We start from the raw sequence: 13,119 nt of genomic DNA on the forward strand, positions 1-13,119 counted from the left end.
AAGTTTACAAATTTAATAAAAACGCAATTTATAAATTAAATGCTTTTATATTTACTTAGTTTAAAACTTTTATACATCCAAAATTTTCAGCTTTTCTTTATTAACATTTATAAATTGGTTAAATTTACTCACAAACTGATACGTGGTTACCAAAATAAATAAAATGTCAAATTTCATTACTTAACAGCTGCATATTCATGATAAAGAATGATGTTCCTACGAGAAGGATAATTCGCACCAACCTTTCCCCTTTGTACGTATGCTTTATAAATATCTTTGTCCTTCCTGCTCACTGTGGGTAAAGTCACTTGATACAGGGAAATCAAGTAAGAAAAGATAGAAGCAGCAATCAAGGTATCAAACCGATATCCAAGATAAAAAAAACAAGGTTGCCAAGATTTCTGTGCACCCATATNACTTTGAATTAATTAAAATTAATATTTTATTATAACTGCATTATGTATCTTATTACAAATTTCTATACTACATGTGAAAAAACAATAAGATTGTTATTGTATATTCGAATATCAGTGGCAGAATGGAAGCGCTGTATTGTCAAATACAGGACAGCCTGCATGCTAGATATTTGGCTGCCCTCCCCCCATTATGTGAATCATGAGTAGATTTATAACTTAACCCAACTGATAGGAGTTTACTGGTATGTTTTTATGATAATTCTGTATAGTTGACAGGAGTTTAAAAAAATCCATTAAAATATTTTATATTTTTATTCTGCTCTCCCATCTTATATTACTTATGGATTTCAATGTTAAACCAGTGATATTATGAGTTCGTATGTCCCATCCATCCATAAGGAAATGTAGAAAAAAACGTGTACAATTCTAGTACAATGTTAAAAATTTAACTGTTACTTTGGTAGCATCATTTACAATTAAATTTAATGAATGAGAGAGATGCACAAGGGGCAGAAAAAGCTCTAGAATTTATTTTCCTTAAATTTTTTATTTATGTATCTGTTGTCATAAAAATTTGTCTTTCCACTTTTTTCCCAAGACTACAAATATTCAAGTACAAAGTAACTGATTTCAACTTATTTCTACTTAAGTAGTTAAATAATTAAGAGATTAGAGAATTAGGAACAAAATAATATCCTGCTGAGAGCTGAAATTTTACTTAAACAAAAGCTTAAACAAACCAATCTCTAGCAGAGTACAGTGGGGACTGATTTCTTTGTAATATTAGATAAAAAAGGTAGAAATTTTTTCAGTTCAACGAGAGTGACCGAAAAGTTTAAATTTTGGAAATTTCCGTGGACAACACCTGGTCTTAAAATGAATTAGTTAGAAAACAAATCACGGACAATCTATTAAGTTAACATATTTAGATTTTTATAGCTATGGTGAGAAACGTTTAAAATGTACAACAACCCTGTCGCATCCTTTCAGACATACTAGTGATGCGACAAAAAAGGCATTTGACATTGACCAGTATCGGCACCCTCAAAATTTCGCAACCTGCATGCATGCATGCATGCACTGCACACCTACCAGGACCGTCTCTGATTCCATCCATTAGCCACTTGTAGGGAGCTATTTGACTAAGTGGATTGTTTTAAGATTTAAAAAGTAAAGAATATTTTATGTTATTTTTATGTACGTTTCTTTACAAAGCCATATTTAATTATAATTTTCTTTAAAAGTATTGATATATTCATACAATTGAAGAATATTTTGTACTAGGTATGTATATGCACCACACATTTTATTTCACCAAGTAAGTTTTTATTTTATTTATAATTTTAGCCCTTATATCGTGGCTAGCGATTCAGAATGTAATTGTAATATTAAAATTGCATTTAGAGAAGTCTACGGTTTTTACTGTCTTATTGAACAAATGAATACAAATGGACCCTAGACCATCACTGATGTGCAATTAACTGAATGCCCATGGAAATCGGCTTTTTACAGAAACACAGCTTCCCTATCATCAAATGTCACGGCACATCATTGGTACACACAATACTAAAATAAGTGATAAGTTGTATAGAAATTATAAAAACAATTAATTAAAACTGATGGCAAAGTCCATTGAATAAAGTCACCTTTTGTTCACTTTTGTGTTCCAGAATACTTATGAATTGATTAAAGATACTAACCATGTTTTTACAAAAGTTAACGTAAAACTTTGCTCATAGGAAAGAAATTTAAAATAATTAACAATGAATGCAAGAAACAGCATAGAAATTTAACTGTTCTAAAATTTTTTATGCATTGCATTCCAAAATACACACACACACTCAGAGTTTATTTTAGCTCATCTCCAAAGCAGTACCATGTATTTATATTATTTATAAGAAAAGTTTTAATTGAAATCACGAATCAGTATTCTTTACATTAAAAATTTTATTTTGGAGTTTGAAATATTGTTTTGTATTAGCATCTTATTTATTTATCACCATCAATTTTGCTAACAATTAAGAAATTTAATTCAAATATAATCGCATATTTTAAATACAAATTTTTATTCAAAGATAAAGAAGGATAAACTAGCCACTGTGGTTACATGACAAAATTAATCAATGCACCTTTAACAGTAGGCAAAATTTAATTCTTTAAACACAAGATCACCCAAAAATCACCTTAAAAAATTTTAGCATTGTTTAAACTTTACAACAAAACATAACATGAAATAATATTTGAGTTTAAATATAACTTTCCTAATAAATATACTATTAAAAGTGTAATTCAATAACATTTATAGGGTAATATATCAATATTAATATAATGATACTAATCTAAATTTAAAATATTATAGTTTAATCAGAACTCTCTCAATTTTCTTATATATTTCCAATTTTCTTTTGTCTATATCATACATTTTTCCTGATAGAATTAAATAAAACTTAAATAAGTAGTAAAAAAAAACTCTTACTGTTTGTAGAGATTCATGTTTGGATCAGATGGTTTGCAAATTTCTGTTCCATAAGTTTCTTTCATAGTAGGAAACAGTGACTATAAATAAAAAAAAATTGCATGTTTGAAATTTATTCACAATTTATTATTAGCTCTAAATAATAAATTGAAACAAATATTTTGTTTTTATTCTAAATCAAAAACATTAATAAATATGATAATCTTTTTTCCTCTCAAGCATTAATTTAAAAAAAATAAAGTGAAATCATCAATAGTAATTTTATTAATAATTGAACATTGTTGTTGTCGAAACCATGTTGTATTTATGTATTGTATACTGGCACAATGAAGTGACTTTTCTTCAACACTAGGCAAGTTTCAATCTTTATTCAGTTAGACTGAATAAAGATTGAAAGACTGAAGAAAAGTCACTTCATTGTGCCAGTATACAATAATAATTGAACATGTCAAATGATTTCTAATCATATTTTTCAAAATGTTCCAAAGTTTAATTGTAGTTTTATCACAACACAGTGTTATGAAATTGTAGTAGCAATATCTATAAGATTTCAACATATTTAAAACAAATTTCAATTAATATCATCAAAAATTCTATATATAAAACTGATCTTCACTTGTTTACTAAACTGATATTTTTTTTTGTTAATTTTGATTGCATCATATTTTAGTTGAATTAAGTAGCTTGTTGTGGAATAATTCATATAAAAATAGTAGAAAGAATACTATCAAAATTAAAAGTTAATTGATTTAATGAACAACTGTAATAAAAAAAAAATTTATTTATACATAGCATTTGGGGAGTTACTAGATGTCATTGTGTTGGCAGCTTTTTGTGATGAGATGGGATGCAAAAGTCAATATTTTGACACGGAAATATTAAATAAGAGTTGACTCGTGTTGATAATCCACTTATGACTTAAGTTTAAAATTAATTAAAATGTTACTAATTCAAGATGGAACAGAACTGAATAGCCTCTGTGAAGTTGGTTGCATATTTGGTATCTTCCAATATGCAAAGAAGGGGACAAGGTAGACTAAATAAACATCAGAAAAAATTGATGGAAAAGATAGAAATGTCAGATATGGAATCTATAAAGAATTGATTTTTTTTTCAAAGATTAAATAACCAAGACAGTTGAAAGGATTGTTTTACCTCTATGTGAGAAAAGAAGACAGGAGGTGAGCCAAAGGTTGAATACTCTCTAAAGTCATTGTCTAAATTAATACACAATAATTTCCACATTTAAATGTAGAAATAAAATCAATTCAATTGAAATTCAGTCATTAAGAGATCAAAATGAATTGTTTGTGAAGAATTAAAAAACTTATCTAAATGGTTAGATAATATGGAAATTATGTCCAAGTACTACAATTAAGTAAACGATATATTAGAATTTGAGCTAGATAGAATAATAAACATTTTTTATAAAAATATTGTAATATCCTTTTACTTCATCAAATTATTTAACTGAATTAGTTCAATTCATAAAATCAATGCTAGAGTTTACAAATTTCTTGGTAGACAGTATTGTTAATCTAACTAAAGACATCAAGTCAATAGTAAAATTTTCAGTGAAGTCCAAATACTCCAAAATGCAATTTTGAGTGTGCTTTTGTAAAAAAAAATTAACTGGACTGAGGGAGGGAGAGTTTTTATCAACAATACTTATAGCAGATATGTGTAAAAGATTAAGGTTGTGTAGACAGAAATTACTCCCAACAGTGTGTAAAGAAAAGTTGAGTGAAAATCGAGCATATCTTAAAAATTATTTTATGAAGAATAAACAGATGTTTTCATATAATCTAAATACAAACCAAGTTATTGTGATGGATTACTTTTTACTCAAAATCTGTAAGGACAAGTAGAGTTAATGGAAATATGAAAAGTAATTCGTGTAACTCTAACAGAGAACAACAAAATGATGAAAATAATTATAACAGAAGAGAATTATTGATAGATCCTACTTTTAATTGGGTTAAATATTTATTAGAATTTAGATAAACATTTAACATCATACCAGCAAAGAAGACTACTGTATTTTAGGTGGTGGTATTAAATGTTTACTTGAAGTTTTTTTTTTTTTTTAACTCTTCCTGTCCTGTGGGCACTAAGAGAGTCTCTTCTTTAGCAATCTCATTATGGGTTTGGCCAGACCCACAATGGGGCAGCTGGGTGGTGAAGATGAAGCTTGGTATATCTGGACAGACCATACCAAAAAAATTCCTGGGGTTTTTGATCCATTCAGATTTGATCCTAGGTACCCAAAGCAGTATGCTGCTGCCACCTTAACCACTCCACCATCTATCATTCTATCTACCATCTACTACTAGCTATGATTTACTAAAAGTTGATAAGTTACAGCACATGATATGATAAAGTGGCTTAGTTGTTGGAGTATTCAATGTTGCAAAATAAACTCTACAGTTCTCTGCTAAAAAACTAATGGAAATTATTGGTATTGCAAAAGCTTTGATGACTATTAAAAGAAGAAAATTGTATGGAGTTAGAATATGACCATTACATGTTTTTTTTTACATTTCTAGAAAGAGTTAGATGGAAATTTTTATGGTTTATTGTCCTGTGTCGGTGAGTAGAGAGTTCTGTTTAAGTGAAATACAAAAAATTGATAACTCAATAGTTAATCATAACCAGCTTCTAGGTAGTCTTTGGAGATTTTAATGCTCAAATTGATGAAACTATGGACTTAAGAGTAACAATTCTGTTATTAATAATGACAGAAGTTCAAAAGACGAAAACATTAATACAGAAAAATTGAAACAAATCAAGCAACCTCTCGCACAACTCCTGGGAAGATAAATCAACACAAAAAAACCTTTTTAATATCCCAGTATGAACAAATTTAAACAAAACGAACGTTTTCGACCATAAACTTGGTCTTTATCATATGGTCGAAAACATTCATTTTGTTTAAATTTGTTCATACTGGGATATTAAAAAGGTTTTTTTTGTGTTGAAACAAATCAAGTTTTTTCATGAAAATAATCTGTTTATACTCAATGGGAGAATAACAGGAGATTCACCAATGGAATTTACTTTTCATTCCTACTCTGAAAAATCAATTGTAGACTATGTTCTGTATTGTAAGTTTTTGCTAAATTGATGTGCCAGAATGCAGGTTCTGAATATAGATGAGCCAAGTCATTATCCAATTCATCTAGAACTGTTTATAAGTAATAAATATAATAATTGTCTGTTTAAAGAGTAAAATAATCATTAATAATCAAGTTTTTGAATGGAATTTAAAGAGATTCAGTGGAAGTGATTGCAAAAAAAAATGATACTGTACATACTCAAATAGACCTGCTGTGGACCTGTTTTTTAAATTTGTTGAGAGTACAGGTTTATTCAAGTCTTGAGGCTATATTAATTTGTGGGTTTGTTTTGGGTTTATTTTTTCAAGATTAGTATTTGTGCACATTGGTGTGAGTGGCCACATAGGTCATTAAATGAAAAAACAATTATTCTAAAAATTAACACACAACAAGAAATGTGATCCAATTCTTTATACAATTATAATTCTGAATAGGTTGTTTATAAAATCCATAGCTTAGAAAATGTAATTTGAAACCCTTGTGGGTTTATTCAAGTACTGTGGATTTATTTTCTTAAATGAGACTGCCATGGAGGTTTATTCAAATCTGAGGGGTAATTTAAACTGAGGGTATATGGTAATAATTCATTAGATAATTATTCATATTTGACTACTCTGTTTAGTACTTAGCTTTATAAGTTTACAGGGTGTTAAAAATCCATGATTTAAACAACAGTGGTTTGATTTCAAGTGTTACTATTATAAATTAAGAAAACAGCAAAGCTTAAACTGGTTTTGAAACGTGGATTCAGAACAAGCATTGAAATCATATTTGGATAACAAGAGTTTATAAAAATTATTTAAAAGCCAGAAAATCAAAGTGTTTTTCAGAGAAATAATTTGTGTGTGTGTGTATGATTTTCTAAAAGGGCCAATGTCATAATTATGTCATATGTCATATTGTCAATTATGTCAATTATATGACATTTATGACATTGACATAATTATGTCATAATTATGTCAATGTCATAAATGTCATATAATTATGCATCTTTGATGACTTATCTTTACATTTATTCTGTTCATGTAAAGGCAGTTATGAGTTACATCTGCATTATAATTTAAATAAATTGGAAACTTTAAAGATGAGAATCAAATGCACCTTCTGTGTTTTCATAAAGTAAAGCTTAAAAATAATATTTAGTTTGTATAATTATTTTTTAAAATTTGTTAAAGAAAATTAGTTGTTAAATTTATGTTGTTAAATTGTTAAATTTGTTAAAGAAAATTAGTGTTTATGTTGACACAGCAAGTAGTTTGTCAACATTATTTAAACCTAGGTTGTTGGTCCTATTATATATAAAATTAAATAGTTTTATTCTATACTATTATGATATATAAAACCCCTGTAACAAAAAAAATTCTTATTGAAGTAAAGTTTGATTTGATTGATTGATTATATAAGATTTAGAAAGTTAACTCTCATCTTCAGAACATCTCAAATCACAAGATTTGTTCTACATAGCTCAAAAGATAAACTGAAGCCAGATATTCAGTTCTGGATTATTAAGTTAAAAAAAAATAACAACAACAACTACAGTCGTTAGTGTTGTAAAACAATGTTAGTTTTTTTAGTTTAATTTGTTCTTGAGACATTTTAAAAGTTTGTATACTCAATTTAAAGAGCTCAATATCAAAATATTTTAAATTTAAAATATGCTCACTTGAAATGAAGTCAACTTAGCACTGCTGTCACTGGAAGAAGAATTTTCATTGTCGCGTATAAAATGATAATCTTCATCACTAGATTCTCCACTTTCTGTTTCACTTGTTCCACTCGATGCAGATGCTGATGATGATATCCCAGTCACCGAAGGATTTGGAGGTTTGTCAGTTCCCATGGATTCACGCCTTTTACCAGGTCTTACACGTACAGAAAATGGACTATAATCAGTTGCAAAATTTGGCATGAAATCTCTAAATAAAAATAAATAAATAAAATATTTTAACTTCTATCATATCTAAAATTTCATTTAATACTATCAATTTATATTCACAAATTTCTTTAATGAAAAAAATTATTTTAAAATAACAGACATTTTTATCAATGAGTTTACATAAAAATTATTGAAAACACTAATATTTAAAAATGTATATTTAATGGTAATTATGCCATGCCATTTTGTGTTACTGAACAGTTTATAAAAGTTAATTAAAGCATAAAATTTATACTTATTTTTATTTTTTTATAAATTGATATCTTATATTTAAGACACATTTAAATTTTTACTTTTAAAATATACACTTAAATATAATGCCAAATTTTATTATATTATTATATTTATACCCAATATAATATTATTGTAAAATTATTATCTTTAATGCAATTCTAATGTAATTATTATTACATTATCTTAGTGAACAGAAATTTGTAAACTAAAGAACTGCAATTAATATTAGTAAGAATTATTAATTTTAATCAGGATAGAATCCAATATATGATAAAATGCATAATTAAGGTTTCTATTTACAATAATATATTCAAAATGTATTATTATTAAATTTTTCTAGACAAAAGTTTAAAACTAATCCAGTAATTCAACCGATATCTTTCATTACAATTATTTACTGAACGTTTTGCATAATGTGATATTCACGCAATAAATCTTTACTCTGGTAGACTAATTTTATTAATGCTACTGTTTTCAACCCTATTTAAAGACTTTCACACTTATTAAATAACCTAAAGACAACCCTAAAATAGGATTGAAAATGTTAACATTAATAAAATTAGTGTGATGGAGTATAGGTGTAATGTTTGAATTAATGCAAGACTGTGCATCTATTAATTGTGAATTTGATGCATAAAATGTAATTCCTTCATTTATTAGTTTCTTAAAACTAGTTTAAAGACAATGAAATTAAAAGGGCTAGTCTAGACAATGGAATAAAAACACTTAATAAAAAAGATTAGTAAAAATGAATTGAGTTGTTAAAGCTGTCTCAATATTTCATACACTTATTATTATTATTCATACAAAGAAAAAATTACATTAAATTGACAAAAAAAGGTACGAGTTCAAAGATTTATGGAAGATTTAAACATGCAAATGATTTTGAAAGAGTGATGAGAAATAAAGGCAGATTTCCATTCTCTCAAAACAGATTAAAATCATAACTGTTAATATAAATAAAGTTTTAGTCTAATGAATCTTGCAGAAAAGTAAAGTCATCATTAATTATTCACAGGGGGATTCAATAATGACACACACACAAATGATCCTTCATTAGAACTTTAAACCAATTAATGAAAAAGCAATAGTTTGCAATCAAAATCTTTTGTATTTAAATGTTGCCTGTTTCACTGTATTTGTTTACTGGGGTTTGTTGTATGGAGAAGACTTATCCTAGAGTCACCACCTTTTGTAATAATAATAAAAAAATAAAGAATTTGTTCTTTAATATACAATTCCATTACTTGAGAAATTATAAATGTTAAATGCTTATGTTTTAAACACACACAAAGGAAAAGATAAGCAAACTATAATAAGAATTAAAGACTCTTATTTTTGTTCTGTTATCTTAATATTTTACACTAAAATCATTTAAAACTTCAAGAAAAAAATATTTTTACAAAGCAATTGTGACAAAAATTTTTATGACTAGTCAATTTAAGTTTTATTTTTGGAGTTCTATTTATAATATGTATAAATACATAGAGAAGCACCTGAATTTCTGTGTCTACTTATGAATAGGCTATGTTCCCGAGGTTTCATCACAAGTCAAAAACTAACCTAAAAAGCACACTTGCACACAGAATAACTAGGTATTACTAGTGTTTGATCCTTTAATGTACTTAATAAAATACATTAAGTTCATTTACCTACTCACTACTGCTTAGTAGCTGGCATTTCAAATGTGGTAGTTTTCACTTAATGCACTTAGTTCTATAATGTCAAGATTAGTACAAGGCCTCTTGTATGCAACCTTTTTGTTTGTATATGCCGCAATTTCTCTGTAAATAAATTTGAGGATGAAACCGCTAGGGACCAAGTGTTATCTGAATCGTGAGTGTGCATAGCAATGTTGTCACTGGGATTTACATGTGAAGAGTAGGCATATGACATGTTATAAATTAATTTTGGACCATAGCCATGTTGGGTGACTATGTTCTGGATGTGATGTAATTCAGATAATGTGTCTTCAAACCTTGAATGGTGCGTGAATGCTCTTTTAGTTAAGGCCCGGAACACCGCCCTCTTGTATGCGAAGGGGTCAGCTGAAATGGCTAGAATGAATAATGGGGAGTAGCATGACTTGTAATGGACCTTAGTTGCTATCCAATTGCCACCTAATTGCAGATTGCTGTCCAGGAAGTTTGCAGTTGAATTGCTTATCTGGTCCAGTTTGATACAGAAGCCACATGGATTATTGTTCATTGAACTGATGAAATGGTTTATATTGGGCTTGGTTTTCCATAAAATAAATATGTCATCAACATATCTTTTATATATGATATATGATATGATATGTTTAAAAGTGTTAGAAGGCCAAACCTTATGGCATAGCCTTTGAATAGGAAGGACGAAAAGTTTTAGAGGAAGTGAGAAGAGGGAAGAAAAGTAAGGAATGATAGGAAAGTGTGAAGTGAGAAACATGGTGCCATCACGTTCCATTTATTGAGTATACTTTAGTTACAACACATGGGGCATAGTCCACAGATAACAGTATGGTCAAAATATATACAGAAAATAAGCCTGCACATGGAACTGCCTCTACGGAGACAGGGAACGCGAGCAATTGACAGCTATGCACGTGGGCAACCGACACAAGCTGCTGAAAATACCAACCCGGAATGTGCTGGAGTACAAAAGCACAAAGTTACACATGAAAAAAAAAATAAATAATAATAAAATAAACATGAAAAGTCCCCTGACAGCCAACTCGGCCAGGTTACAATGGGGAGCAACAATGCAAAGAACCCCAGATGGCCAACTTGGCCATAATACGGTATACAACACAACACAAGAGTCCCCCGATGGCCAACATGGCCAGGACCCAGTGGGAGTGGTAACAAGACTGGAATCACCAAATAGCCAGTTCGCCCAGGTTACAATGTGTGTTCCGAGTGAAGCTGACAGCTAGGATGCTAGAGAATCCTAGAACGAAGGTACCGTGATCCCGGTGCCCATGATGAAATTTTTTAAAGCGTTTACTGTCTGCTTACTCATGAAAAAGTCTTTTGGAGCACAGGGCCAATGGAGGCTACACCTGTACAAAGTTTCGGTGAGGGTCTTTCTTAGTGTCTTAAACTTGGGGCATCTGAAGATTATGTGGTGGGGATCTTCGTCTTCCCCCGAACCACAGTCACATATTCCGTCTCCTTTGTGGAGAAATCTTCTTAAGTAGGCACGGAAATTCCCATGCCCCGTAAGGATTTGGGATAGGTGGAAATCGGGGGTGAAGTAGTCCATCCTTTGTCTACTTGCAATGTCAGACAGGAAATCATGAAAAGTTCTTCCTGTAGATTCGCTGTTCCATCTGGCTTGCCAGTCCGAAATAGTAAGTTTTTTAAGTTCCCCATGAAGCCAACAGCTGGGGAGCTCCCGAAACACTGGTTCTGTTGATAATCGTGCTGCCTTCTTTGCAAGAAGGTCAGCCCTCTCATTTTCCCCAATGCCAGAGTGGCCCCCTAACCCATGTAAAAGAAACCTTAAAACCTTTCACAGATAGGCACTGGAGAAGTGTTACTGTTTGTGCAATGATGTTCAGTTTTGTGTTTAATTTGTGGACTTGCAGTAAGGCTGTCTTGCTGTCACTAAGAATTTCCACATAAGTTTTATTTTTATCGTTAAAATGAGTGTCTACATACTGGAGAGCCTTGAGTATTGCAAGGCTCTCGGCTTGGTTGACTGTACAATGTCCTTCCAGTTTTCCACTCATCTGCCAAATGTTTCGTTCATTTGGTCCAATGATAACCACAGAACACCCTACGCCCTCTGGTGTCTTTGATCCATCCGTAAAGATTTTGAACTGTGGTTGATTTTCTTGGGTAGCCATGTGGATATTGTATATAGGATGCTGGCTGCAGGCAGGGTGTAGTTTGTAGTACTTGTGGGTGTAGTCTATATTGTGTTTAATGATATACTTGGCTATGTTTTTAATACTTATAGGAAGGTCAATTTCTTTAAGGAGGCCACTAGGATTTCTACTAAGGTGAAACTTCCAGTATGTTTCCAGGATTTTGAGGTCTAAGGGAGGTAAGTTTGCCAGTACCTGGAGTGCGTTGGTAGATGCTGTTCTGTAGGCTCTTGCTACAGTTAGCAGACATGCTCGTTGGATATATATTTTATATAGAAAAATGTTGGGTATAAACGGGTATGATTCTCTGTTCAAGTTGTCTAATCACTAACTCACATAAATCGCCCAATATTGGGCTGCCCATAGGTACACTGCGCCTTTGGCGGTTCGTTTTGTTGTTGAAATGGAGAAAGGAATTGTAGCATAGAATATAGGCAAGTTCCAAGATTTGTTTATGGTGTGCTGTGGTTTTGTGCGAAAAAAGTAAAAGGTCCCTAATCGCACAAAAGCAAGGTTGTATTTTTATAGAAGGGTATAATGAAATAAAATCAAGTATAGTGATGTGAGTCTGCTCAGTTACAGTAAGTGTTCTTAAAGCACCTAATAACTCATCAGTGGGGTTCCTGACCATTCAAGATTAGTTTCCATGGTCATAGAGCCATACTTCTTGCATTTATCTCCACCATTAGATTCATTATTACAATACATTTTGGATGCATTTTGAAACACTAATTGTAAAAGTTTATAAAAATTGCAAACAATAGTGAAAAATGCTGTTACTCCAACATTACCAACTTCAACACCACTTCACGGATGGGAACAGAATGTCAGAATATACAACAAAAATAAAAATAAAAAATGACAATATGCAATAGAAATAAATCAACATTAGTTATTTTATTACTGGCCAAAGACTGACTTTGATGCTACCTCACAACTGGCAAGAGAACTTCAGGATCTGTGCAAAATTTAAATTTTAGACGTATGGTCAAATTTTTTGCAAGTCTGAAAGCTCATTAAGTAGGGAGTTCCTGTATATTAAGGACACTGCAACAAGAAAATAAATGTAACAATTTAAAATAACTTGGAAC

The 13,119-nt window shown here is 30.3% G+C and overlaps 1 protein-coding gene across 1 annotated transcript in view; it reads right to left on the reverse strand.

The window, feature by feature from the left end:
* Nucleotides 1-13,119, reverse strand: part of LOC111618610 (polyphosphoinositide phosphatase-like) — a 72,618-nt gene that overhangs the window by 450 nt on the left and 59,049 nt on the right. Inside the window, exons 19-20 of the mRNA XM_023360166.1 lie at nucleotides 7,672-7,924; nucleotides 2,893-2,972 (exon numbers count right to left, since the gene is read on the reverse strand). Of these exons, the coding sequence (XP_023215934.1) occupies nucleotides 2,893-2,972; nucleotides 7,672-7,924 (333 nt within the window). The remainder of the gene's footprint in view (nucleotides 1-2,892; nucleotides 2,973-7,671; nucleotides 7,925-13,119) is intronic.

Source organism: Centruroides sculpturatus, unplaced genomic scaffold (genome assembly GCF_000671375.1).
Source record: "Centruroides sculpturatus isolate CEXI.00-Female unplaced genomic scaffold, Cexi_2.0 scaffold94, whole genome shotgun sequence".
NCBI classification, from domain to species: Eukaryota; Metazoa; Arthropoda; class Arachnida; order Scorpiones; family Buthidae; genus Centruroides; species Centruroides sculpturatus.